At 39.3% G+C, this 24,451-nt stretch overlaps 1 protein-coding gene across 16 annotated transcripts in view; it reads right to left on the bottom strand.

Moving 5' to 3' along the window:
* NRXN3 (neurexin 3) overlaps positions 1-24,451 on the bottom strand; it is a gene marked incomplete at both ends in the record, with an annotated part of 1,482,596 nt that overhangs the window by 1,028,362 nt on the left and 429,783 nt on the right. For all 16 annotated transcript variants that reach the window (XM_080922160.1, XM_080922175.1, XM_080922171.1 and 13 more), the window contains 2 exons: positions 9,354-9,737; positions 14,997-15,435. In XM_080922160.1, coding sequence (XP_080778286.1) covers positions 9,354-9,737; positions 14,997-15,435 — 823 coding nt within the window. The remainder of the gene's footprint in view (positions 1-9,353; positions 9,738-14,996; positions 15,436-24,451) is intronic.

Here is a 24,451-nt window from a genome sequence, read left to right as displayed (position 1 = left end):
CAAACATAATAACAAAGGTACTGAGCAGGGATGTAAATGGCCATCATGTCCCTGCTTTGAGGACATTGCAGCTACTGTAGGTATAAGCAACTTTCAAGCACTGTACCAAACCATTGACTAGGCCTCATATTTCTCTGTCTAGATGCATGTATATGGTGGACTGTGTTAAAGTCTCCAGTGTCCCTACTTAGCAATTTTAGAATAACAAAACCATATATTCTCTATCTCTATTTTGGAACAAGAGAAACACAACAATCAGAGTATTTCAGACCCCAACTAAGAAAGATAGGTCTTTGCTTGTTCATGAACAATGATACATCTTCATAAGGCCACATGATGTTAGTCATGGGGAAGAGACACTTGAAGAACTGAAGAATATACAAGAGGCTAAATATCTATGCTGGATGTTACCAAAGATTCATTAAATGATATAGCAAACATGCATAAGATAAAAGTGAGGTTTTGATTGATATGAATGAACTGCATAATTCAAAGAAAACCCACTTTTCAGATACATATTATTACCTATCTGTCTAAAGATCACAAATAATAAGCTAAAATAGAGATAACCTTTAATTCTCTGCAGAAAATTCCAAGCAATATTTATTAACCTATCAGTTAAATCTTTGATATCATAAACCTGAAGTGCACTCCATACAACAAAACATCCAATTTTCTTGGGCAAATGCATTAGGAAAGTAAAGATTCCATTGCATTTTTAATATAACTAAAGCCAGCATCCTGACCAAGAGAGATCTGCAGACTGTAAGAAACAGGAACTCAAAGTCCTGTTCTGTCCTTCATTCATTCACCTTTATTCCTCGTTTTGGGAACAGAGGAGTTACTGCCAAGCTGATGACATTTGAGAATCACAGAGTGTTAGGGTTGAAGGGCCCGAAGAGAACAAGAAACCCAATTGCCTTGTTTTATTTGTATAGAACAGAGAGGCCAGAAGATTCAAATAACTACCTCAAGGTCATCTATCTAAATAAGGGATCTGGATATCCCAGGAGGTAGACAGCACAGTTACACTGCAGAAGCTCTCTTTGGTTCTGTGGAGACAAGTGGAAACAACCAGTAAGGTTGTATTCGACCTTGGAGTCCAGGGCTGCTGTTTCCTCCCATATTAGTGAATTATTTTAACCAGAACACATGATTAAGTGCTATGTTGTATTGTCACATCTTAGTTTGTAATTCCTATGTCTTTCTATTTCAATGAAAACCTACCTACACTACCACACTGTAGATGACATGAAAGCACTAAGATAGATTCCCCATCATCTAAATTACATTATAAGCTCATGGAATACACAGAAGTGTATCCTTTACAACTCTCTCTTTAGGACCCACTGTACTAGCTTGATGTGGAAAGAAACTGGAGATCTGTTTACTGAATTGCTGCCCCAATGTTGGAGTTTAATAGCAAGCATCAGTTTCATTTTCTACTGTTTTATAGAAACAGGCTTCTGAATAGAAAGTTACTGAAAGAAGAAATGTGTTGAATGTACAGAGAATTTTATTGCAATACTGTTGTGGATTTGGTCTAACACTTATATTTTGTTAATTGAATTTCTAAAAGTGTATGACCATTTGCATGTAAGAATCTGAGGATCCTTGTCCCCAGTTGGTTCTGATTAGTAAATAAAGTTGCTGGTGGCCAATGATTGGGCAGAGAGACAGAGGCAGGGCCTTAGGATTCACAGGCAAGGAGAGTGAGAGAGGAAGGAGGATGTAGAATCACCATGGTGGGAAAGGAGTAAGGTCCATGCCTGAGAGGTGCAGAAGAGAGAGCATACCAATCACGTAAGAGTCAGGGAACATACCAATCATGTAAGAGTCAGGGAACATACCAATCATGTAAGAGTCAGGGAACATACCAATCATGTAAGAGTCAGGGAACATACCAATCATGTAAGAGTCAGGGAACATACCAATCATGTAAGAGTCAGGGAACTGTAACCCCAGACCCTCCTTTTTGGGTCTAGGATAGCAAAGATGGAATATAGATTTCAATAAATAATAATTCAGGAGTATCTGAGGGGAGTTGCTAGTCACATGGAAGTTTGGGTACTAAGCTGTTTAAGATGTATTAAAATAGAAGGCTACATGTGTGTGTGCCTTTAATTTGAAAACCCAGAACATTAGGCCAGGTTGTGAGGAATGCACCAATACTACATCTGGGGCAATTTGAATGGAGATTAATTGCCTACTACAACACAATACAAATGTCACAAAACAAATTTGAGTTCTTCCTTATCATGTTCTACTTGCTATCTAGTTATCTGTAGAAAATATCAGTGTTAAGTCCTATCACGATAGCGTTTCCAAAGAAGTAGACAGATGCAAGATGCTTTCATATCAACACTACCAGGATTTAGTTCTTGGACAAAACATAATAAAAAATGCTCATGGACAATAATAATGCCATTTACTAAGATAATAGAAACAAAAGGTAAAATCACTTTGATATAGGGAGGATGTTTTTCCAATGATATTATCATCTTAACTTTTTAAACTGAGATGTGAAGGAGAAAATGAGGATATAGAACTTTGGGTTCCCATGGAGATTCCTAGGCTTAAGATCCAAATTTGAGCATCACTGGTACAAGGATGACCTTTGACCAGTGGTAACAAAGGGGTTGTGCAGACAGAGACCAAAATAGAGATCTAAAGTGATACCTTAAAACTACAGAGCATGAATATATGTATAACACAGTGTTAGAGATTATAGGCACATAGGTATATTTGGTGTACTTCCTTACTGATCTTGGAATCTAGATTTTTGGATACATGAGGAGAAAAGGCTACTTAGTGTGTTGTGGAAAGTAATGGAATAGGAGTGAGTAACCATAAACTCTAACTATTCATTAGCTCTGATTTGGAATAATATCAACTTCTCTGGGCTTCTCCACCTTCCAAAAATGAGACTGAGTCATAGAAGACTCAAGGCAGTCTATTATTCACATTGCTTTCTAATGTCTCAATTCCCCTATGATGTATGGGTGACTCTCACAAGACAGACTCCAGCCTCTCTGGAACTAGTGCCTGTGAATTTACAGGCAGAATCTACTGCTGGAAATCTATTGTTACTGTCACCCAACAGCACATGGACAACCCAAGAGTTGACTAAAAATGAGACCCTGAGTAAAGATGGGAAATAGATGCTGATTCCATCCTCCTCTGCAAGAATAAGACACTTAATATACTTCATATCTTTGTTCTTGATTTTGTCATATGTGGGACATAGAAACAAAATCTCAGAGCACGAAAGAAGTATGTCTTGTCTATCCTAATTCTGTAAATTAATGTTCTCAAAATCAATAGATTTCTGAGCACAGTTAATGTTTTATTTCAACACCCATCAAGAATGGCCAAAAAAGACAAGAAAACAAAATCTGAAGCAGTTTCATATAGCTGAGGGCCTACAACAATCTATGGCCTTATGAATCAGGGTTTCTTTCCCTTAACCATAAAAGAATGAACACAAATGGAATACTTTCATAAATTTTGTTAATCTACATATGAATACAGATATATATTATTTATATGTATGTTCACACACATGTATACATGTGTCTATATAAATATATAATAATTAGGAAGATATATATTAGGTTTCAATATGATATTCAGTGGGAGAAGGAGAATACATAATGTTCTTATAACATGATTATATCTGAACATAAGAACAGCCAAACTCTAAAAAAAGGAAAAGACTAGCTAATGATTAGTTAATTGTGTTCAAACATTGAGTGATTTTTTTTTCTTGATTCTTGGCACTTTCTTGTATTTTTAAAGAATTTCTTAATGTGTATCTAATTATTTTATAGCAGTGGTTCTCAACCTTCCTAATGCTGTGACCCTTTAATACACGTCTTCATTTTATAGTGACCCGAAGCATAAATTTATTTTTTGGCTGCTTCATAACTGTGATTTTGGTATTGTTATGAACCACAATGTAAATATCCACTATGCTGGATATCTGAACTTCCCAATGTAGTCTTGACCCTCAGGTTTAGAACCACTCCTTTATAGCATGGATTTCTTGTCACGATAGCAAAGTTCAAAGCTTGAAAGGATCCAGTATGGCCTCTGTTACTTGTTGTATCTTCTATATACCTTAATTAAAGAGGGGCTTAAAATTTTAAAAGTGTTTTATTTATATATTATTTTCTCAGTTTATGCTGAGAAAAATCTACTCTCCTGATTGGGAGGAAGGCTTGGACTTCTCACTTGTCTGAAGGACTAAAAAATTAAACCCTACCTTCCCTCTGAGGGATTGTTTTAATACACCGTAAACATTGCACTAAGTGAACAGAACACACCTAAGTAGGCCCATGATTCTGCAAAACACTGTCTGAGTGGAAATGAGATATGGAAAACATTGCATGTAGTTTCTCCTCATTCTCATGACCTGCTCTCCTTAGGAGAAAAACCCTTAGTGAGAGAAAATGGCAAAGTACATTCATGAGACAGCCTCTGCCTAACAACTGAAGGTGCCTGCTATCAACAAGCTCTTGACCTTAAGAAGTCAGGAAGTCAGTGAGATGCTTTGAGCTCCAGCTTCTCCTCTTGAGGGACAGATACATGTGGGTGATCTGGTGTGTCTATCCCAGATACTGCCTAACTGGACAGGGCAGATCACTAGAAGCACAAACAAATACAACTTGAAATACTCTGTTCTCATTTTTGCAAAAATTCAAACTGAATCAAAAAGTTTACATCCCAGAGGTCAAAGGATCTCAGTCACAATGAACTGGGATCCCTAGAGATGCTCTGCTTTCTTCTCTATGATCATCATTGGTTAACAATTTTCATATAACCATTCTGTGAAACTACTTCCTTGATGTCATAGTTAGATCTTGAGATTTTCCCCCACAAAAACCAACATCTTTAGGCAGTAAGTATAATATGTTTCCTTCATAGATAAAAAACTGAGACATAGATCGAGGGCCTCTATGTCATCCTGTTAATTAGTATCAGAACCAACACAGGAGTCAAGGTCTGTCTGACTCTAAAACACTCAAAGGTCATTTTGCCTCCAAGCACTGTACCATAGCTTATTTTCTTGACAGAAGTATGAACTTTCTTTCTAAATCAATTCTATATATATTTATACAAAGCTATTTAAAGACAAACATAGAATGTACAATAGACTCAATTTTAGTTTGATAATCTACTAAGGAATTCAACTGTCAGGTTTGCTGTACCAGAATACTCACCATCTGAACTAACAGGTTAGCCACAGTGGAAAGAAGACCGCCTTATGTTAATGAAGGTCAAGTATTCATAGCTTGCCTAGAAAGGAAATCTTAAGGGCAGGATAGGACAGATTCAATGGTAATTCTGTCCATTGTAAGACATCATAGGAACCAGCAAGATGGCTCACTGGGTAAAATCAATGATGACTGGAGTTTAATCTCCACAAACTGCACGAGAAGAATAGAACCAAATTTCCACAAATTATACTCAGATTTCCATTCTCTGGCACGTGCCTGAGCCCACATATACACACAAATACACCAAATAATCAATGGTTTTTAAAAAGATAATATAGACTCATAGAAGAAAAGGTGGTCTTTTTTAATTTTAATTTTGCTGATTACAACTAAGTAGCTACTAAAAGCTTTTGCTTTTAGGTTCCAAAGATGCCTTCCACCTTACTGTGAAACCATCTATATATATTAAGATAGTGGTAAGACTTGCTTAAAAAATGCTAAATTAAATATCAGGTAACTTTCAGAAGTTAGTATTTAGCATTCCTTCTCTCTGCAGGAAAATAAAATGTTCTGTAAAGGTTAAAGACAAAGATGGTCCAATATAACTAAGAAGAAAGTTACTCAAAAAAAATTTACCTTTTTCTCCATATTTATATATTTCCTGATTCTCTTGCCTCATCATGTTTTGGGGAAGGAGGAGGACAACTTTAATGTAAAGTTTGGCATTAGACCAACTTTACTTGGATGATTGGAAATGTTTATCTAGTGTCATTCCTGAGCAATGCCCATCTCTGAACTGAAGTTTTCACCACTACACTCACTTTCTTGATTTCATTCACATTGGCTCCTACTCATAGTAACATTTCTATCATGAGATATTTGATCTAAATGAGTCTAGGCACACTTATTTTAGGATCAGGGGCACAGTTTCTTGGGAATTTTCTTAGTCCTCTTATGTTTAGTAAAAATGACTAGCATTAGATGTAACATTAGAACTTCCAGGAAACAAATAGAGGATGAAGATGATAAAAAAACATTAAAGCAATAATTAGAGAGAGTTCAGTGATCAGGCTGATATTTTGGCAGGTGGGACAACTAGTCCTTAAGCCAAAGGGGCAAATGTTCCTGCACAAACTATGAAGCATTTTCTTAATGGTACTCTTCAGGGATGCCTTTAGGTTCTGAATATCAGAAATGCCAAACAAAATTTTGTTACAAATAGGAATAAGAAAATCTAAGAAACGTTCAATCTCCTTCCAACCACTAACAGCGCTGACACATAAAAGTGGCCACTCAACCTATTTTCTCTACAACTTTCCATATGTTATGGCCATGTTCATAACACCTATTTCCCATTAAATATATCTGACATTACCCTTTGTTTCTTTTTGATGACTACATACTAGTCCCCTGATCCAAAACAGGAGCCATGACAGATGCCTGCTTATTGCCTTTACTGGTCAGAGTGTCTAAATGTTTTATGTCTCTCTCTCTCTCTCTCTCTCTCTCTATATATATATATATATATATATATATATATATATATATATATATATATATATATATATATCCTAAGAAAAAATACTCAAATGTCTCCACTGAGGAAGCAGTTTCAATGAGGGAAAACAATGTCATTGGGAAGCTCTATTACATCCAGTAACAGTGTGGCCCTCTCATTTTTCCAGTCCATTGATTCATTCTGAACACAGTGTCAGGAACAATACAGGGGCAAAAAACAATTAGTGGGGGAATAAAACAATCGGTTGAACCGTCTGGGACTTGAGCGATATATAGATCAAATGTCTCACATTTGCTAAGCTGCCTCTCATTTGGCCAGAATGGATGGCTCTTGGCTGCACTGTACCAAGAATAATTGTCCCTCATATATCCCCAATCAGCTGCCTTTTAATGACTAGTCAAAAATGACAATGTAAAAGATGCTCTGACTTTCACTGTACTTGGCCAGTTTTGGACCAACTCCCATTGCTTTGCCCTTGGAATAGGTGAGCTCATAAACACCTCGCACAGCTGGCTTTAGTCACTGCTTCCTGGTTCTAACACCTCAAGGCCTGTGAGTCGCAACAGGAAGAGGTGAGACATCTGAGGTAAACTTTTATTCTTAGATTGCTTTTCTAGAAAGTGTAATGTCTTCCATACCTTGACTTACATCAAAACAGTCTCTTAAATCCCAGAGATCAAGTGACCTTTCCGTCTCTCCAAACCAAGACCAGGGTAGGCTACCCTACAAAGACATTTGGAAAGAGGCCAGACACTTGACAGACTTAGCAACCCCGTGTGGCCTATTTCTATTCCAGATGGCTGCCTCCTCATCTTAGCTCATATTATGGTTGTTGCTGCTTTGGAAATGCAGTGGGTTTGAATTTAAATTTAAATTTCAAAGCTACACAAAAGTGTTCTTTTTCTCCTTCACCCTAATATCCCGTGTCTTGTTTTTGGTATGAATGTAGGAAAGACTTGCAGTTCTCTTGAAATATGTGTTGCTGAAATGTGGAGGGCACTTAGTACATATTAAGGATTGGTCTACAATTAGTTATTAGTATTGGTATTATCAAAGAAAAAATACTGAGAATCAATGAGACCTAGGAAGATTTGCTATTCTCTTGAAGTAACATTGTGAATGTCACAAAAACACACTTTGGAAACAACTCAGTGCCACTCTAGCCTTTCCCAGTATCTCTGCCATAGTTGTTTCAATTTCTAGAGCTTCTGGTTACTGGTGAGTTTCATCAATGTAGCTCTGCAGGTATGTCTTCAAGATATTCCCTCACTCTCTGGTTCTCCACATCCTTCTCTGTCCTCTGTCTGCTGCCTTCTTTGGCACGATCCTACACTCCTTAGCCAAATAAATGATAAACCACAAAGAATAAGAAGTATGTTTATTGCAGATTCTATGTCCTATCCTCAAAGCTGCAGAACTGAGATCCTCAAAAATTAATCATGTAGAGTGACCTTTCATATAAAGGAAATGGATTGTAATCTATTACCATCATACAACAGAGCAAGCTGCCATCGAGATGTGGCTTGCAACAAGAATCTTCTTGTCTTAATGTTGCCTTTATATTAACTCCCATATCTTCTTTTTTGCACAAACTGTAAGTTAAATGCTAAGGTAAAACGGCTTTCGTTGTGCATGGAGAGGAGACCTGTGGTACTCTGCCTATTCTGTAGGGTCAGCTTTCTCATCTAGAGAAAGCTTGCAGGTCTCCATTCTATTCTGACTTTGTTTAGAAGAAAACAAAGCATCCAACTTCTATCTCCCTCTGTCCTGATCTCACCTCTGCCCCTTAGCACACAATACCCTTCTGGTTTAGATAACATTCCTTCTTATCACCCTTTTGCCAAACTAGTGCCCCCTCATGTTCATTTCTTCTCTCTTTTACTGCTTCTTTGGAGAAATGAATCTAAACTCCTGCAGTATGCTGGCTTTCTTTCCTCCTCTGCACTTCCCCCTTGATGATGATACTAATAACCAACCTTAGGGCAATCACTAGTTGTTTTGAATAGTCTTCACATTTCAGGAACCCGTTAACTCCATCACCATCACCATCTGATGAGGTAGGTTCTTGTCTGCCTGTCTTTTACAAATGAGTGAATCAAGTCTCAGAGATGTTGTCTTGGAGAAGCTCATAGGACCATGTGAGGGCCCAAATTTTCACCTCTTGGCTCCAGGGATTATGTTCATAACCACTTCATCATCAAGCCTCATATGAAACTCACTATGTTTGTAAGTAGTTATTTAATCCCAACATACAGGCAGCTCCAGGACAATAGAGACAGACACATTTGTGTAATGTTGTGCTTCTGGATATCAACCCCAAGGGCAGCCAGGAGAAAGCACCAAGTAAGTGTGACTTCAAAGACTAAAGGAACACCCAGTCGGTTGATTCTAGAATCTTCACTATCCATAGAAGAGATTTAAAGTGTAATGTGATCATGAGGATGCTTATTATAAAGCTCTCTTTTCTACCATCTAACCGACTAAACACATTTAACCATTCACAACTAGAAAGGATGAGCTCCAGAAACCACAGAACTCAACACTGTTGTTTGGAAGCAGAAAATCACAGGGTGGACCATGTTTCACTGCACTCAGACCCAGAAACAGCAACGCACCTCTTTCACAGGTTCGCCCCCAGTAGCCGGTGCCAGTGCAGTCGCAGATGAAGCGGTTCCAGCCGTCCTTGCAGACCGCATTGTTCTTGCAGGGGTAGCTGTCACACTGTTTGGCGCTCATGCGTGAACAGGAGGACTTGACGCCTGCTGCATTCTGCATCTCTGCCAGCTGCCGGATGTTCTTGCTGCGCCCATCGATGAACAGGTCACGGATGCAGCCCACGTAACCATAGTTGAGCATGGCAGTCCAGAGCTCCGTGGGGAGAATGAGGCCAGCCCGGTTCTCTGGCAGCCCGCCCAGATACATGTCCCCCTCCAGGTCCAAGATTTCACTTTCCCCACTGGCCGTGAATGGCGTGCGCCTGCTGTTCACAGATATGGTACCTGGAATGGGACACAAGCACAGAGTGAGTTGATGATCTTCTTACATTTCCGATGAGACTCGGGAGCTGCTTAAATAAAAGTCGCCCCACAGGTGAGTAGGGAGACATCTCTGCAACCAGGGCTATGAGCTGCTGGGAAGGACCATTTGGTTCCGATCCTTGAAACTATGGTGGTTTGGGCCATAAAAGTATTCAGAGAGAAACCCAGTGACTAACCCTAGTACATTTCCTCCCCATAATCATACCTGCTGAGAGTTAAGGTACAAAATAGGGCACAAGGAGGTTAAATCCCAGCTTTAGAGTCTTGAAGAACAGATTTCATCTTTCGTTTCCAAAGGGGGAAAAATTATCCTCAACTAACAGGTTGCTGTGGTGATTAAAGGAATTTATATGTGCAAAGCACTTACAGGGAAGCCGGGGGCAGAATGATTCTGTATTGCCTATGTCTTCCTCACGCATCCATGGTTCCCCCCAAAGGACGGATTTTCTCTGTCCAAAAATACTCTATAGATGGGGCATTGACTGGCCACTCTGTCAAGCAGAATGTTCTGGACGGCCTTTGACTGCTTTTGCTACGGTTTTGGCTTGCATACTTGTTTTGCTTTTAGACGGAAACTCACAAACTAGCCCCACCTGGCCTGGTACTTGCTATGCAAACGAGGCTGTGCGTGGACTTAGAGGCATCCTCCTGCCTTTGTGTCCTGGATGCTGGAAGCACGAGTATGAGCCACAACCCCTGGATGGGATGTGTTTCTTCATACATTAGTAAATGCACAGGAAACCCTTTTTTTCCTCTAGTGTTAGCTTGAGGCACAGCACTAGGGTTGTCGGGCAGAGTCCTCTTCCTACTGAGCTGACTTTGCAGAGCATAGAGGCAGAAAACCAGTAGATTATCTAAGAATATTGGCTGATCGTAGCTGTTATAGAAATATCCAAATGTGTGCCATGAATGCTGCTCATCGGATCTGCCTTAAAGGATGTACTCACTCAAAGCCTCTCCACATTGAGAACAGTTGACACAAAAAAGTTGAAAATGATCCAGACCTGCAAAAATGCAAGACAAAGTGCATGCCTGGCAAAGAGCATTACATGCACTTACAAAGCCCTCAGGGGACTGTTGACCCATTCATTGAGCAAAAATGTCTATGGATCAAGCCTGACCACCTGAGTTTGGTCACTGGAACTCAGGAAAGGGTAGAAGGAAAGAATTATCTCCATAAAATTATGTACTCCATAATATACATATGTTATTATTTATTATTATTATATTGTTTTATTATTGTTGTTGTTGTTGTTGTTGCTGCTGTTGTTTAAAAGCCCTGATTAAGAAGAGATGAGAAAAGATGGGCCCAGAGACAAAGATAAGTCTTGGGAGGGGCAAAATAATGGACTATGACAAGTGTGATTTTAGAAGCTGTAACCCCAGTGCCTGGCCTGGGAAAATGAAATAAGTCCATTGATCTTCCATGGCTTTTCCACTGTGTGCCAGTCCCCAACACCTTTACAGCTCTGTTGGCTGAACTGCAAATAGCAAATGAGCAAGGTGGGATCTGAGCATCCTGACAGCATTATTTTTTCTTAAAATAGTATTCTTGAGATGCTTTGTCAGTCCTGAGACACGTGGGTGGTGCCGTCCATTATTCAGCCTCTGTTCTTCCTCTTCTGTCTGGGCCTCAAGTCCCTCCATCAGTAAGCACACAGTTCAAGGGCTGAAGGTTAAAGAGGACCGCAGATATGATGTGTGTGCTCCAAATTACAACAGGATAATGAACAAAGGGCCCCTGGCATGTGGTTGGGTAGATTAAGTCAGCAACACTCTCTCAACTCTCTTTAGAAGCTGTCTCCTAGAGAAATAAGCTTTGCCTATTTAATTCTTAATATTTCAAAAACCCACAGGACAAAACAATAAAAATATCGCGGTTACCATTTTAATCATTCTATGTATTTAATTTTTTATGGATTTTGTATGCGTAAGTGTTTTGAATTTGTGTATGTGTACGTGAGTGTGTGCGCATGAGCATGCATGGGCATGTGCACACACATGAGTGCCTGGTGCCTGAGGAGATCAGAAGAAGTCATAAGATCCCTTGGAGCTGATGGGTAGTTGTGAACCACAGTGGAATGCTGGGAATCAAACGTGGGTCCTCATTTTCTGTATTAGAAAAAAACTGATTGATTTTGCCTGCTGGGGCTCAGATCTAGTGATTCATACATGAAGTATTTTACTCTGCCTCTGAACCATTATGCATTTATGTACTTTTTCAACCTCCTCTCTCAAAACAATTTTGTGATGTAGGAGTCGTTACAGTTCCAGCATGGTCGGGAGAGGAGCTTTTAAGTCTCTTCCCTTAACTGAGGAACTATTGCAGGTGATGGCTGCCTAGGAACATAGAATTATTTTTCTTACTGTGCATGGCTGCTGATGGGTTTCCCACGCTCCAGTGGATGCCCCCAGACCCATGATCATCACTAATTTGACTGTGAAGACTAATAATAATAATAATAATAATGATAATAATAATAATAATAATAATAATATCCCTTAGAGCTGATGGATAGTAGTGAACCACTATGTGGATGCTGGGAATAAAATGTGGTTGCTCAGCCAGAGCAATAAATACTGTTAAACCTGCTGAGTCATTTCTCCAACTACTTATTTTGTGTATTAGAAAAAACTAATATCATTGTTATTAATATTACATTATTATCATATAAAAATTATCAGGGAGAGAGATTGGTGGGCCCTAGGGGAGCTGGGGAGAGATAGTGGGGGCATGGATGAAATTAAAATGCATAGTTTACATATATGAAATATTCAAAGAATGAACATTTTTTATTTCAAAAAAGGAAAGAAATTGTATCTCCTAATGGCTTCTCTTAAAGATTTCTGTAACTCTTTAAACAGGGCTAACGTAATCATTAATTAATTAATGGGGTAGTACTGTGGTTTGAATGGGAAATATCTTGCATATACTCCATATACTCATGTATTTGAACCCTTGTTCCCCAGCTGATTCTCCATTTGAAACATTATGGCATGTCTCTGGAGGAAGCTGGTGGTCCCTGGAGGTAGGCCTTGAGACTTGATAGTCTACCCCAACTGTCTGTTTCCTTCCTGATTTCTGAGTGTGGATGCACTGTGAACGGCCAGCTCCTTCTACCATGCCTACTTTGTCAAATGTCATGTCTTCCCTATCATGATAGACTATCTCTCGGGACCTGTAAATTTAAATAAGCCTTTCTCCCTTAAGTTGCTTTAGTCAGGATATTTTATAGTAGAAATGGGAAGAGACCGAGATAAGAGACATGTAGATTGCCAAGTATAATCAGAATGAGAAGCACTTTAAAATCTGGAGCCTAGACTGTATCCCATTGCAACAGTATGCTCTGGATGTGTGGCTGAACACATTTTCAACATACATTTGGGTTTAAAGTTCATTGTCTCCCCTGAGGAGTGCTCATCAAATGCTTACTGCAGTGTCACTCAGACCAGATATTTCTCTTGAAATACTCAAGGAAGAATTCATAGTTGAACATGTTCAGTTTACAAAAAAACTATTTTAGAAGAAATTGATAGCTAACTGGAAAAAATACCAGAGAAATATAATCACAAAGAAATAAAGTTTAATAGATCATACTGAAATATAATATTATACTATTTTCCTGAACTCATTGTTTACTTGGTAAATTTTATAGGTTAAAATAAATATAAGATGCCTTTATGGATACTAGCCTTCTTGGACTACCAACAGGTCAGCACTAAGTCATGCCAAGGTCGTAGGTAGTTGCATAAAAAACTCTTCAACTGTAACACATCTCTACACATCGACAATAGCAGTGTTTTATAGGCAATTCTGAGACAGCATTCTGGTGCTGCTTCAGTGGCATCTTATTGATAAAGTTAAGAAAGAGAGACATTTAGCCTCTAGAGAAAGTATGTTTTTGTGCTTCTACCTTGTAAGTATAAACAAACTGTTCATTCTTGTTCAACAAGCACATTTAATTTTAAGCCTTTTGGTTCTGACCAGATTTCCGACAATCAATAGAGAATTCTACTGGGCAGCAAAATATCCAAGGCCACAATCTGCCACTGACTGCATTTTGCATAGACTCCATCCAGAACTTCCTGAGGGCAGTATCACTCATCTCTGTCACCCTTCTAGCTGGGAAATTAAACAGAAAAGCTGCCATTCTATGGAAGCTTGGCCATTTCTAGTTTCATCTTTGGATGGTTGAATTTCTTGCTTTGCCATAATGGTCAAGGGGACCTAGACATTAAAATGCCCAGATTGACTTCATGTTCACAGGAGACAAAATCTGCACAAATACAGCAAATGAAGCTAAAACCAGTCTTGGCTATGTGCTGCCCAGATGAAGAATCAGAAAAATGAGCCCGAAATTCAGATTCTATACTTAGTCTTCTTGGGGAAACACCCTTACTAATAACAAAGAATATGACCAGCATTGCCAGAGGGTCTTTCCAAAGGCAGCCAGACTGTTCAGGCATTCAAAAGCTCAGATCCTCTACTGTGGCTCCCCTCCCCTGATCTCTTCTAGTTACTCTTCCAGAGTAGCTATGTACTGCCTGGGGCCTCTTTGTTTGATCTGTGGCTACAGAAACAAACAAAGCCATTTAAACCAAATGTAAAAGGTTATGAAGAAGGATGGAGAGTTAGTGAGGCCTATGCGGAAGAGTGAAATGTGGGCTTTCACACCAAAGGAAGCCTTTAAATTGAACATGACTTCAGGAAAAATCAATTTACTGCTTCCTTTCTTGTCACAATTCCTCCCTGCAACATGACCCTTGCCAGTTATTGAAGGTCTATCATTGCATAAACTCTTGCTTAGCCCACAGAGTAATAACATAATGTAATGCCTGTGATGTCACAGTCCGTTTCCATGGTGATGAGAGAGAAGAAGAAGAAAGGGCAGGGAATGTCACATCCTGACAGTCTCCGTGGTCAGAATGGAAATGCTACTTATCAAATCATTCATTGCACTAGGGTTTTAGAACTATCATTGAGAACATTGTGCAGAATGATAGAGAAGCTAAGAATACTGGCCATCCATAAGACAGGTACCTTGTTTATAAGTATCATTTTACAACAGCCGTAATAGAAATAATAGGGGTGAGACAGGTGAGCATGCAAGTGAATGTCATCATCAATATATGAAGCCTGAAAGATGTCGGGGGTCTTGGGGGAGAGCAAGGGTGTAGAGGAACTGCATTTTTCTAGTCTCAATCTTAAGTTCATTTTACCTGATCTGCCATCACGCTGAATGTCCACATGGTACCATTCCCCATCATTGGCTTTCTTCTGAGTGGCCTTCACTTTGATGGTGCCAGAGCCCATGTCAAGCAGCAAATACAGGTTGCCGTCAAGAAGTTCAACAGCAAAGAAGTCAACCTTTGTGTTCTTTTGGCTCCGGACATCTTTCCTTTCTTGGGGCTTCCCGTGAGTGAAGAGGATCAGGCCGTTGGGCTCAGTGGTGCGAAAGTCAAAGGAGATGGAGCCCATGCGTTTGGTGTTCCACTTGGGCAAGCTGATGTAAGCCTCTGGGGTCTCAAAGTTGATGGGGTCCAGTGTGGCCACATTCTCACACTTGAACACAACTTCACCATAGATTTTCATCTTGGTGTCCCCAATCCGGGCCAAGCGAGACAGCTCCAGACGGATGTCATTATTCTTATAAACAACCTGTCAAAAACGAAACAAAAGTGCCATATGAATCAGTCTTGCAAGCGGTATAAATCCATCACTCACTGGGCATCCAGAAAAAGGATCTGAAGAGGCTTCAGGACATAATGGTCTGAAACAACATGTGAAACAAAAGGCTCATCACACAAAAAGAAAAGGCTTCCCAAGAGATGGCTGGGGCATGTACCATTTCCAAATGAGCCTCTATATTGCCACTGTGGGCCTTTTGTCTTTCTCCTTAGAGCCAGTTTTGGGATGTCAGAAAGTTATCAGAATAAATTTACAAGCAAAATTCAAGAGCGATTGAGTTGTATGGGTACAAAATACACTCAAATATTTACTAAAGCATCCTTGTGAAAAGGCCACAAACATCCTTAATGACCATCAGTTACAGATGACACACCTCTGTAAGGGCATGCAATGCTGGCTTTTAAAATGGAGCTCGGGTTTTTAAAAGTCCTTCCGAGTCATTTTGTTAAGTGGAGTTAGGAACAGAACAAAGTTATAATTATGTTGCTGTTCTATAAAGATGGGGAGGCATAAATGCATAGATTTGTATATGCATAAAGTATCTTTGCAAAAAATTATGAACTGTGAAATTGTCAGGAGAGTGGACTTATGGGGTTAATATTCAGGCCTGGGAGACTTAGAGTTTTGCAATACCTTCTTATGTGATTATTCAAAACCATGTAGAGGTATTACCTTAAGGAATGATAGGCTGGGGCTGAAGGGCTGGCTCACTGGGTAAAGTGCTTGCCACACGAGTACAAAGACCCAAACTTAGATCCCTAGAGTGGGCATAAGGCTGAATGTGATTGTGTGTTACTGTAATCCCAGTGCTTTGACAGCAGTGTGGGGGGCAGAGACAGGAGAAACCCTGAAATCCATGAACTGGGTAATCCCCCATGCATGTAAACAAACATGAATAAGGCTGAGTCTCAAACTACGTTGAAGTTAAAAACTTAAACTCAAGACTGTTCTTTCACCTCTAACAGAAGCCATGGCGTGAGCACGCCTTATTCACATACATATAAACACACACAAAGGACATATTTTAATGGATGAGAGGAGTGCTGGTTAGGAGGAGAGTTTGTGGGACTGCATTTTTACAATCATATTAAGTATGCCATTGATACTGAAACAAAGGAGATCCTAGTGTAGGCAGTTGAGGACATCTACTTATCTGATCATTGAAATTTACAAAAAATAAAGCCAACAAGAAAACAAAACTTTATTCCCGAGACCAATTTGCCCGATAAGAAGTACATCAGAGATCTCAGTCTCTGTGTTCTCCCCAAGGTGTGGTCCCCAGTCCATACTGCATGGCCATGGCCTCTGACTTGAGTGAGTAGGAGGAAAAGTGAGAATATTGACTAAAAATAGAGTCTGTTGTGACTTTCCAAACCTTTAACAGTCCAAAATGACATAAGGGTTAATCTAGAATTCCCCCCAAATATTTAGAATATTTTACCCTTATTAATGCTCATCTCTTTGCATGATCTCTCTCCCCTACCCCTATATTCTACCCCTGTATGTGAGTGGTTTATGTGTGTATTCCTGCATGTAAGTATAGGCATGTATGTGCCAAACATGTAACTAGAGGGCAGAAAACAATCACATGTATCAATCCTCATTTTCTACCTCATTAGAAACAAGGCCACTTCTTTTTCTGCTGTTTATCTGGTCTATGAGTTTTTAGAGATAAGCCTATTTCTGTCTCTATCTCAGCATGGGTACATGGAGGTTACATATGTACACCACAAGTCCAGTGTTATGTGGGTTCTTGGGAGTCCAAACTCAGATCTTCACATAGCAAAGATTTTTATCTGCTGACTCAGCACTCTAGCCCCAGAACTGAATTTTAGTGTAGTATTCCAGGATGACCTTCAGTGGTCTAATTTTTGGAGAAACACATCCATACAATAATATTAACTGTGGACCATCAAAGGGAAAGGGGACAAAAATAATATGGAGAAGGTAGACAACTTTGGCAACTGGCATCCCTATTTTTGGTCTATCAGTGGGAGTTACAAAGAAAAGTGACTTGTGAGAGAAATAAAAACTTTAGACATATAAAGCTCTTAGAGATGCCATGCGTGAAGTATAAAAAAGTATACTCAACTGCATGTGAGGGTAGTTGTAGGACTTACTGTTAAGCCTGTGCCATTCTTTGCACAGCCATATCTAATTTGTACTTTCAGTAAAGCAACAAGACTTCGGAGCCAAAATTCGTATCACTATCCATACTGTATCTCTGAGAGGATATTAGTTGGATGGATCATTTCCACGCATATCTTTTTCTCTGTAACATCCAAGTACAGACCATTCCCTTCCTCTAACCTGTCACCAGGCAGTAACCAAGCACAATTATTGACTCTGAACAATAATAGGCAGTGTGATCCACAGCTATGACAAAGTATTGAAAATTATTCACTGTGGACGGAACTATGTCAATACTATTAAGAATCATAATGATTTTTAATACTTACTAGATACCTCATAGAAGGCTATATAGTAAAAACTTATCATCTACCACCCCACCCAGACACCACATATTTGACAAACCTGGAATCATTTTCTCATTTTATAAACATAGAAATTAGCCGAGGAGTCAGCACAGAGTCATAACACTGGTAATCATAGAGAAGAACTCAAATTCTGCATCAGCTTCAGAGTTCATAAGTGTCCACATATTTACTGGTATTGCCACCAATACATGGGAAGTTCTTCATTAATGCTATAGAAAGTCATATATGATCAGCATCCCAGTTATAAAGCTGCATTTTCACCAGACTGACCACAAAGAGGAGCACAGCAGAATCCTTAGGAAGCTACTCAAACAAAATCATGAAAGAAATTATCAGGGTTTGACAGGCATCCCCTTTCTAACCCTCCACTATGATGCCCTAGCATGTGTAATCTCTGTATGGGAGCCACACTTTGTCTTGGTCTGTTTCTGGATAAAATACCTTTGACTTGGCTCCCTTTAAAAGCCATTAGTAGGCAGCCACAACTCATCCAAAAGAAAAAGAGGAGGCTTGGCCCCATGAACAACGAGGAAAGAGAGGAAACTGAAACATCCCATCTGTCCTTATAGGGATCCAAGACAAAAGGTGAAAAGACAAGGCCCTTAAGATGAATAGAAAGGCCAACTCTTCTGTGAGAAGTGCACATTGTTGAGTCTGGGACAATGAGAAGCAGAATGCAGATTTCCAAAGAAGCAGCAGGGGAAAGCAGGGGCAGAAAGTGGGTGGTGATGAACAGACTTCTGTCAAAGTCTTGGGAGGCAAGCTCTCTATCATGACCTTAAAATTGCCTGTTTGTGTGTGCAGAATTTCTGATCATGAAAAAAGAGTCCACATCTTCCTTTGCTAACAGTTAAGGAACCTTTCTGAACCTCAATTTTATTCATCCCCTCAAGCCTTCCCTTCCCAATGATCACTTTGTATTTCCAGGTTAATGTCAAACTGAAGTCAAAAGCTGTCCCATAATAGAACACAGCAACTTCTCCACTGGCACAAAAATCTAGAGAAAAGCAATGCTACATCTTGATCTACAGCACTGTTAGAACTCTACCAGAAATAAATGGCTCCAAAGTAAGATTCAGTAGAATAGCTACTACCAAGAAGGATCAGGAGAGCAACTGTCTTGAAGCCCAGTGACACTCAACTGACCAGCTTCCTTGCTGTCATCTGTCTCTTCATCTCCTAAGCATACTCTAAACAGAACCATTTCATGGCAGGAGAGTACCTTGAGCCTGTGCACCTGGGCATGAAACAGGAAGATCAGCCAGACCGTTTCCCAAGGTGAATTAACATTGGTACCCTGTTCTCTGACAAATCTGCCTCTCACTTAAGCAAGTGTCCCAAACTGATGGACTGAACTAGACAGAACAAATAGCATCAAGTGACAAAAAGGAGCCTTGTTGACAAGCTGCCCTGGAAGAAGCAATTAAAGACATGGTAGAACTGGTACCTCATGGAGGAAGATGTCACACAGCCTAAGAGGAAGTGTATAAGAATGACAAGCTGATCTTACTATCCCACCCATGGATTAAAGACTGTTGTTTGAACTTATAACTCATGCTTAAGAGACCAGCTGGGAAAAGAGCTAAGAAGAGGAGCTCAGAGTTAAGACAATTCTCTTTGAACAGATATATTTTTTCCTTTACTGTCATGATACTGAGGTATATAAACTATGGTATGAGAGAGATATAATAATAGTAGTTACCATATACAGAGATCCTATAATATTCCAGGCCCTTTAATAAATACTGCTATACACTGTTATATACCCTGCACACTAAATAGCCAGAAAAAATACTATTATCCCCACTTCACCAACAAGGACAGAGAAAGATAGATACCAGATCAAAATCACACAGCCAAGAAATAGCATAGCCAAGACTTGAACCTCTAACCCTATCCTTGTACTGGGACCAGGGTATACTCCAGGAATTGTAGTTTTAAGACTCTTTATTAGATCATATCTATATGCAAATCAGAAATCCCTTGGTAGTATATAAAACTTTATCTTGAAACACAAAGCTCTTTGTCCCTACCAGGATCCTTCTCAAGAATGGTCTTTTACTTTCCTGTTGTGGTCATCTGGGAAGCTTCTATAGGACAGGTATTAGTAAGAGTCTATTTTTGCTCATATGATCTCTTGGACTGCATTTTTTCTCTTTTCCAATGTATCTAATTAGCACCCCTTCCCATGACCTGTATCTCAAATCATCCCACACCATCCTACCTAAGTTGATCCTATCATTCAACAAACCATAACCCTTATATTGCCAATAAATGATGAAAATTTTTGCCACTGTCTCATCTATTTGTCTGGGTTGGGAAAAAAGACTAGTCTGCATGTACATGTTGAATTTGTAACATCAAACTCTTCCATGATCCCTGGGTTGTAAGGTAAGTCCTTAAGAATTCACCAAAGGTTTCCTCTCATAGAAGTATCTTCCTCTGCCCTTCCACCTAATCATATGGCACTCTTAAATTCCTGGGAACATATTTATATAATATCTGTTATACATTCTGGACCTTTACTCCTCAAACAAATAAAAAACTGGAAGCAATGAAGTAATGCCTGCCCAGATGGCACATGGAATTATCTATGGTGTCAAATACGAGGAGCTCAAACGCTTACCCTTTCTTTTATTGTGAGTGTCAAGCATCTTCAATCATCTGTGGGTCCACATATGAGGCAGTTTTAATAAATCTACTTGGTCAAATCTAAGATCAAGTCACTTACAGGTATGTGTTTGACTTGGCTATTGAGCTCCACTGCGATGACCTGGTCAGTACCTGAGGGTTTGAGGTCATCAGAGGTACTCGCTGAGAAATGAGCATCAGGGTTTGTCAAGCAGAGCAATGATATCTACAAATCTCATTGCAGTGTTTTACCTCCACCCCAGTTTATTCCTTTAAGAATAGTGATGTAATAAAATTAGGGTTTTTTTTTTTTGGTCTCTAACTTCCAGAATGCCAAAGCTTTGATAAAATTTGAGCTAATTTCATTATTATGTGATACTCCTTAGAATAAAGAGATAAATAAGTGACTAAGAAGATCTATCTGCAAATAATATTTGGTTCTGGGGTCTCCACAAACTCACACAGACTACTGTCTCTAACCCCCTTCCCTTCTGTGCCTCAGGAAATTGATTTTTCTGATCAGACGTGATTTCTCCTTTCACTAAATAGCCTTCTCTTTATCTGTTACTTGAAACACTTAGCTTTGATGCTGTTAAATAATCTCAATCTGGTCTCCTTAATAGAGTTTAGCTACCTTCTGAAATACAGAAGTCTATCTGTAGATAAATAAAAATGCACATATACCTTTTAGAGTTGGGACTAGCTCTTTATTGTTTAGATGCTCAATAAATCCTTATACTTTTATTAAATTAGACACTAGAGTCAAGTAGCAGTAAAGGGCCATCGTTTAAAAAACTGGACTAAAAATCTCCCATAGTAGTGTTCAAGCTTGATCTACCCATACCAATTATGTGGCATTAAATAAACGATTTAATTCAAGTCAGCCTAGAGATACTGGATAATATAGTCAGCAATGTCTCACGTCAAAGGACTGTAATGAACACAGAAGATAATATTATCCTATATGAAATGACTTATCTCCTGCCCCCTTGTAACTAAGCAGGTAATACTTGCCAAGTGTTATTTTCTGTGAAAAGTTATAAACTAAATCAACAGACAGTCTGTCTCGGCATGGAATGATTAGAAAGGAAAGATCTTCATCACAAGGTAAGTCTTAATATGCACTGACAGCCCAAAAGGCAGAGAGTTTCAGATGATGACCTGATTTAACAAGCTCCCAAATATTTATATACCAAATAAACTGTATACTTTAATCATACAATGTGGTATTTGTTGTGTGGCATAGGATACATACTTGGTGGCTACTCTCAAACACACACATACTTGCAAAGATTTAGGACTGATTATCATTAACATCATCTATCATACTGACCAAACTCTAACAGTGAAATCCAAGACAAATGTGGCAACAGATGGTCCTCTTAGCTTTCAGAGTCAGAAGGACCTAATTTTTGGCATGGCCAGGGCCACATCTGCAACTATGGTCCTGCTAAGAAAGGTCAATAAACCCACTCTGACTGCTGAGAGGCAGAGGCAGCTGACACCAACCTGGGGCTCAACATCCCAAGTGCTACATAACATAGTGCCTGCTATTTGCAACTGCTACATACCATACTGCCTGCTCTTTACATGCTTTAGATTTTGTTATAACAGTGGTCAGGGTCTAAAAAATATTAAGATAATAAATAAAAACAAAATCCAGCATCATTAACAGGAAATGAAGATTGAGTTTCAGCCCTTCAAGGCAGTATACATGGGGTGGGGGCAGGGCAATCTCAGCTCTAGAGGTCAAAATAAAAGGTCTAAGAGAGTCCAGTTAAACTTGAAACCAGGAGAAGACTGTGACAAGCAATTAATTTAAAAAATATTGCATGATCTAGTAGGCAATAGATAAAATGAAACACATCAACAAACTGAGTCACAGAAGGCCTCACTGGTTCATGGTCTCTGCTCTATGGTTTTACGTGTAGAAGTTCAGCCAGGGAAAAATAAAAGGAACATGGGGGAAATTGCAGCAACAGACAATCTGATTTTGAATAGAAAATTTCTAATATATAAGACATTCTGCATAAAGCTATTCAGTCACATGACTCTGAATTCTGGGAGAGGGAGAAGAGAGGGTGGACACACACACACACACACACACACAGAGAGAGAGAGAGAGAGAGAGAGAGAGAGAAAGAGAGAGAGAGAGAGAGAGTACTGCACACCATACCTCATGGATATCCCCATGAGCCAAAGGACTACAATGTCAGCCAAAGTGCATTGCTATTAAAGTCAATAACACATGTATTCCAGTTACATGTAGGTTTACATGTTTGTTTCCCCTGATAGAGTCAAAATGGCACAGCGAATACTCCCTTCTCAAGGAAATGCTCATGAAGTTAAGAGAAATTAGGCTCTATCTTTATTATCTTCTAACACAAAATACAACTTAAGATACATTATCATCCCATATTAGATACTACAAAGATAACAATCTAGTTAAAGGTTTTAAGTAACCATCAGATCTTTAGCACTTAACATGGAGGATGTCGGGAAGCAGAATAGCAACCAAAACCAACAGGCTGAGGATGCTTAATGTAATATTCAGAAGCAGAATTACTGCGAGATATATTTATCTCTCTGATTGATGCTCAAGAACTTGTGATTGGGAACTTGACACAAATTGGATTTTCCCAGTGCTTACCAGGAACTGCACTGTTAAGATCCTCATACCATGGCATTTATAAGCAGAAGTAGTACATTCCTGATGTAGTCATCAATGATTCCCAAGAATTAGCAAAATTCCTGGTCATAATGGAGAGGCGGTACACATTTACTGTCGTGTTCTCAGTTTTCCTATGCACTAAGCTAACCAGTAAATACCTACCTTTCCTTCTGCTTTATAATATGTGACAAGGGCACACGCCTGACTGGAGTGGAAGTTCCATGTCACAGAACAGAGAAACTAAGATCAGATGAGTAGGTGGTACCTGATTTTCAAAGGCTCTAAAAATACTTAAATCATATGACAAATGATAAAAGAGGGACCTATTAGAGCATTAAAGGAAGTCTTTAGCGGTTTGATTAGATGGGAGACAAACTTGAAATAGTGGTTTCCGGTCTTACAGGGAATATACTGTGTTATTTTTACTCCAAAGTCCAGAAATGGCTCTAATCATCACATAGTTTTTCTAAAAATAAAAAAAAAATTAAAACTTTCCAATGGCTCTTCACCAATTGCAGATTGAATGAAGTTTTTAAAACTTTATATAGAAGACCCTCCCTGTCTAGTTCTAACTTCAGTGTTACCTCACTGAATTATGCAATTCCTCCAACTCACTAACCTAGATGGGTCTTGTCTGCTTTCTCTGGATAATTGCCTTTGACCCCATGAGCCATGGCTTAAGTATTCCCTCCTCAGGACCTTTCCAGTGTTTCCATTCATTACACTGGCAGTCCAGTTCCCTTCTCACCCTCCTCTCCAATGCTCAATGTTTCTCCCGGTTGTTTGCCATCTTCCCAGGCAGAGTAAACCATGCCTTTCCCTTTTATGTCTCCAAGTGCTTGCATGCAGAGAGAGCCAAAAATCAAGTAAGATCAAATGTCTCCTTGCTACTGCCTCTAAGATAGAGCATACTATAATCAAGAAAGAATTGTCAGGTCCTTCTGCCTGACAATAAGTAATGAAATGTTGGAGAGCTAAAGAGTGACAAGCAGTAAAAAGGCATCTGATGGGACCACTAAACATTTGTTGAGTTTTTCCTAGTGTAAATGTCGAGGAGATGGGCTATAAGACTATATGAAAGTCTCTGTGCTCCAGAGTGGCCGTGGATATTATTGTATGTGCCATGGCAGACCACTAATGAAAAAAGTACAGAACCCAATCATAGATTCGATCTGGATCTTCTAAG

Source organism: Micromys minutus (assembly GCF_963924665.1).
Source record: "Micromys minutus genome assembly, chromosome: 1".
Classification (NCBI taxonomy): domain Eukaryota; kingdom Metazoa; phylum Chordata; class Mammalia; order Rodentia; family Muridae; genus Micromys; species Micromys minutus.
Note: the sequence above shows the minus strand (reverse complement) of the source record. Positions and strands in the feature narration are given on the sequence as shown.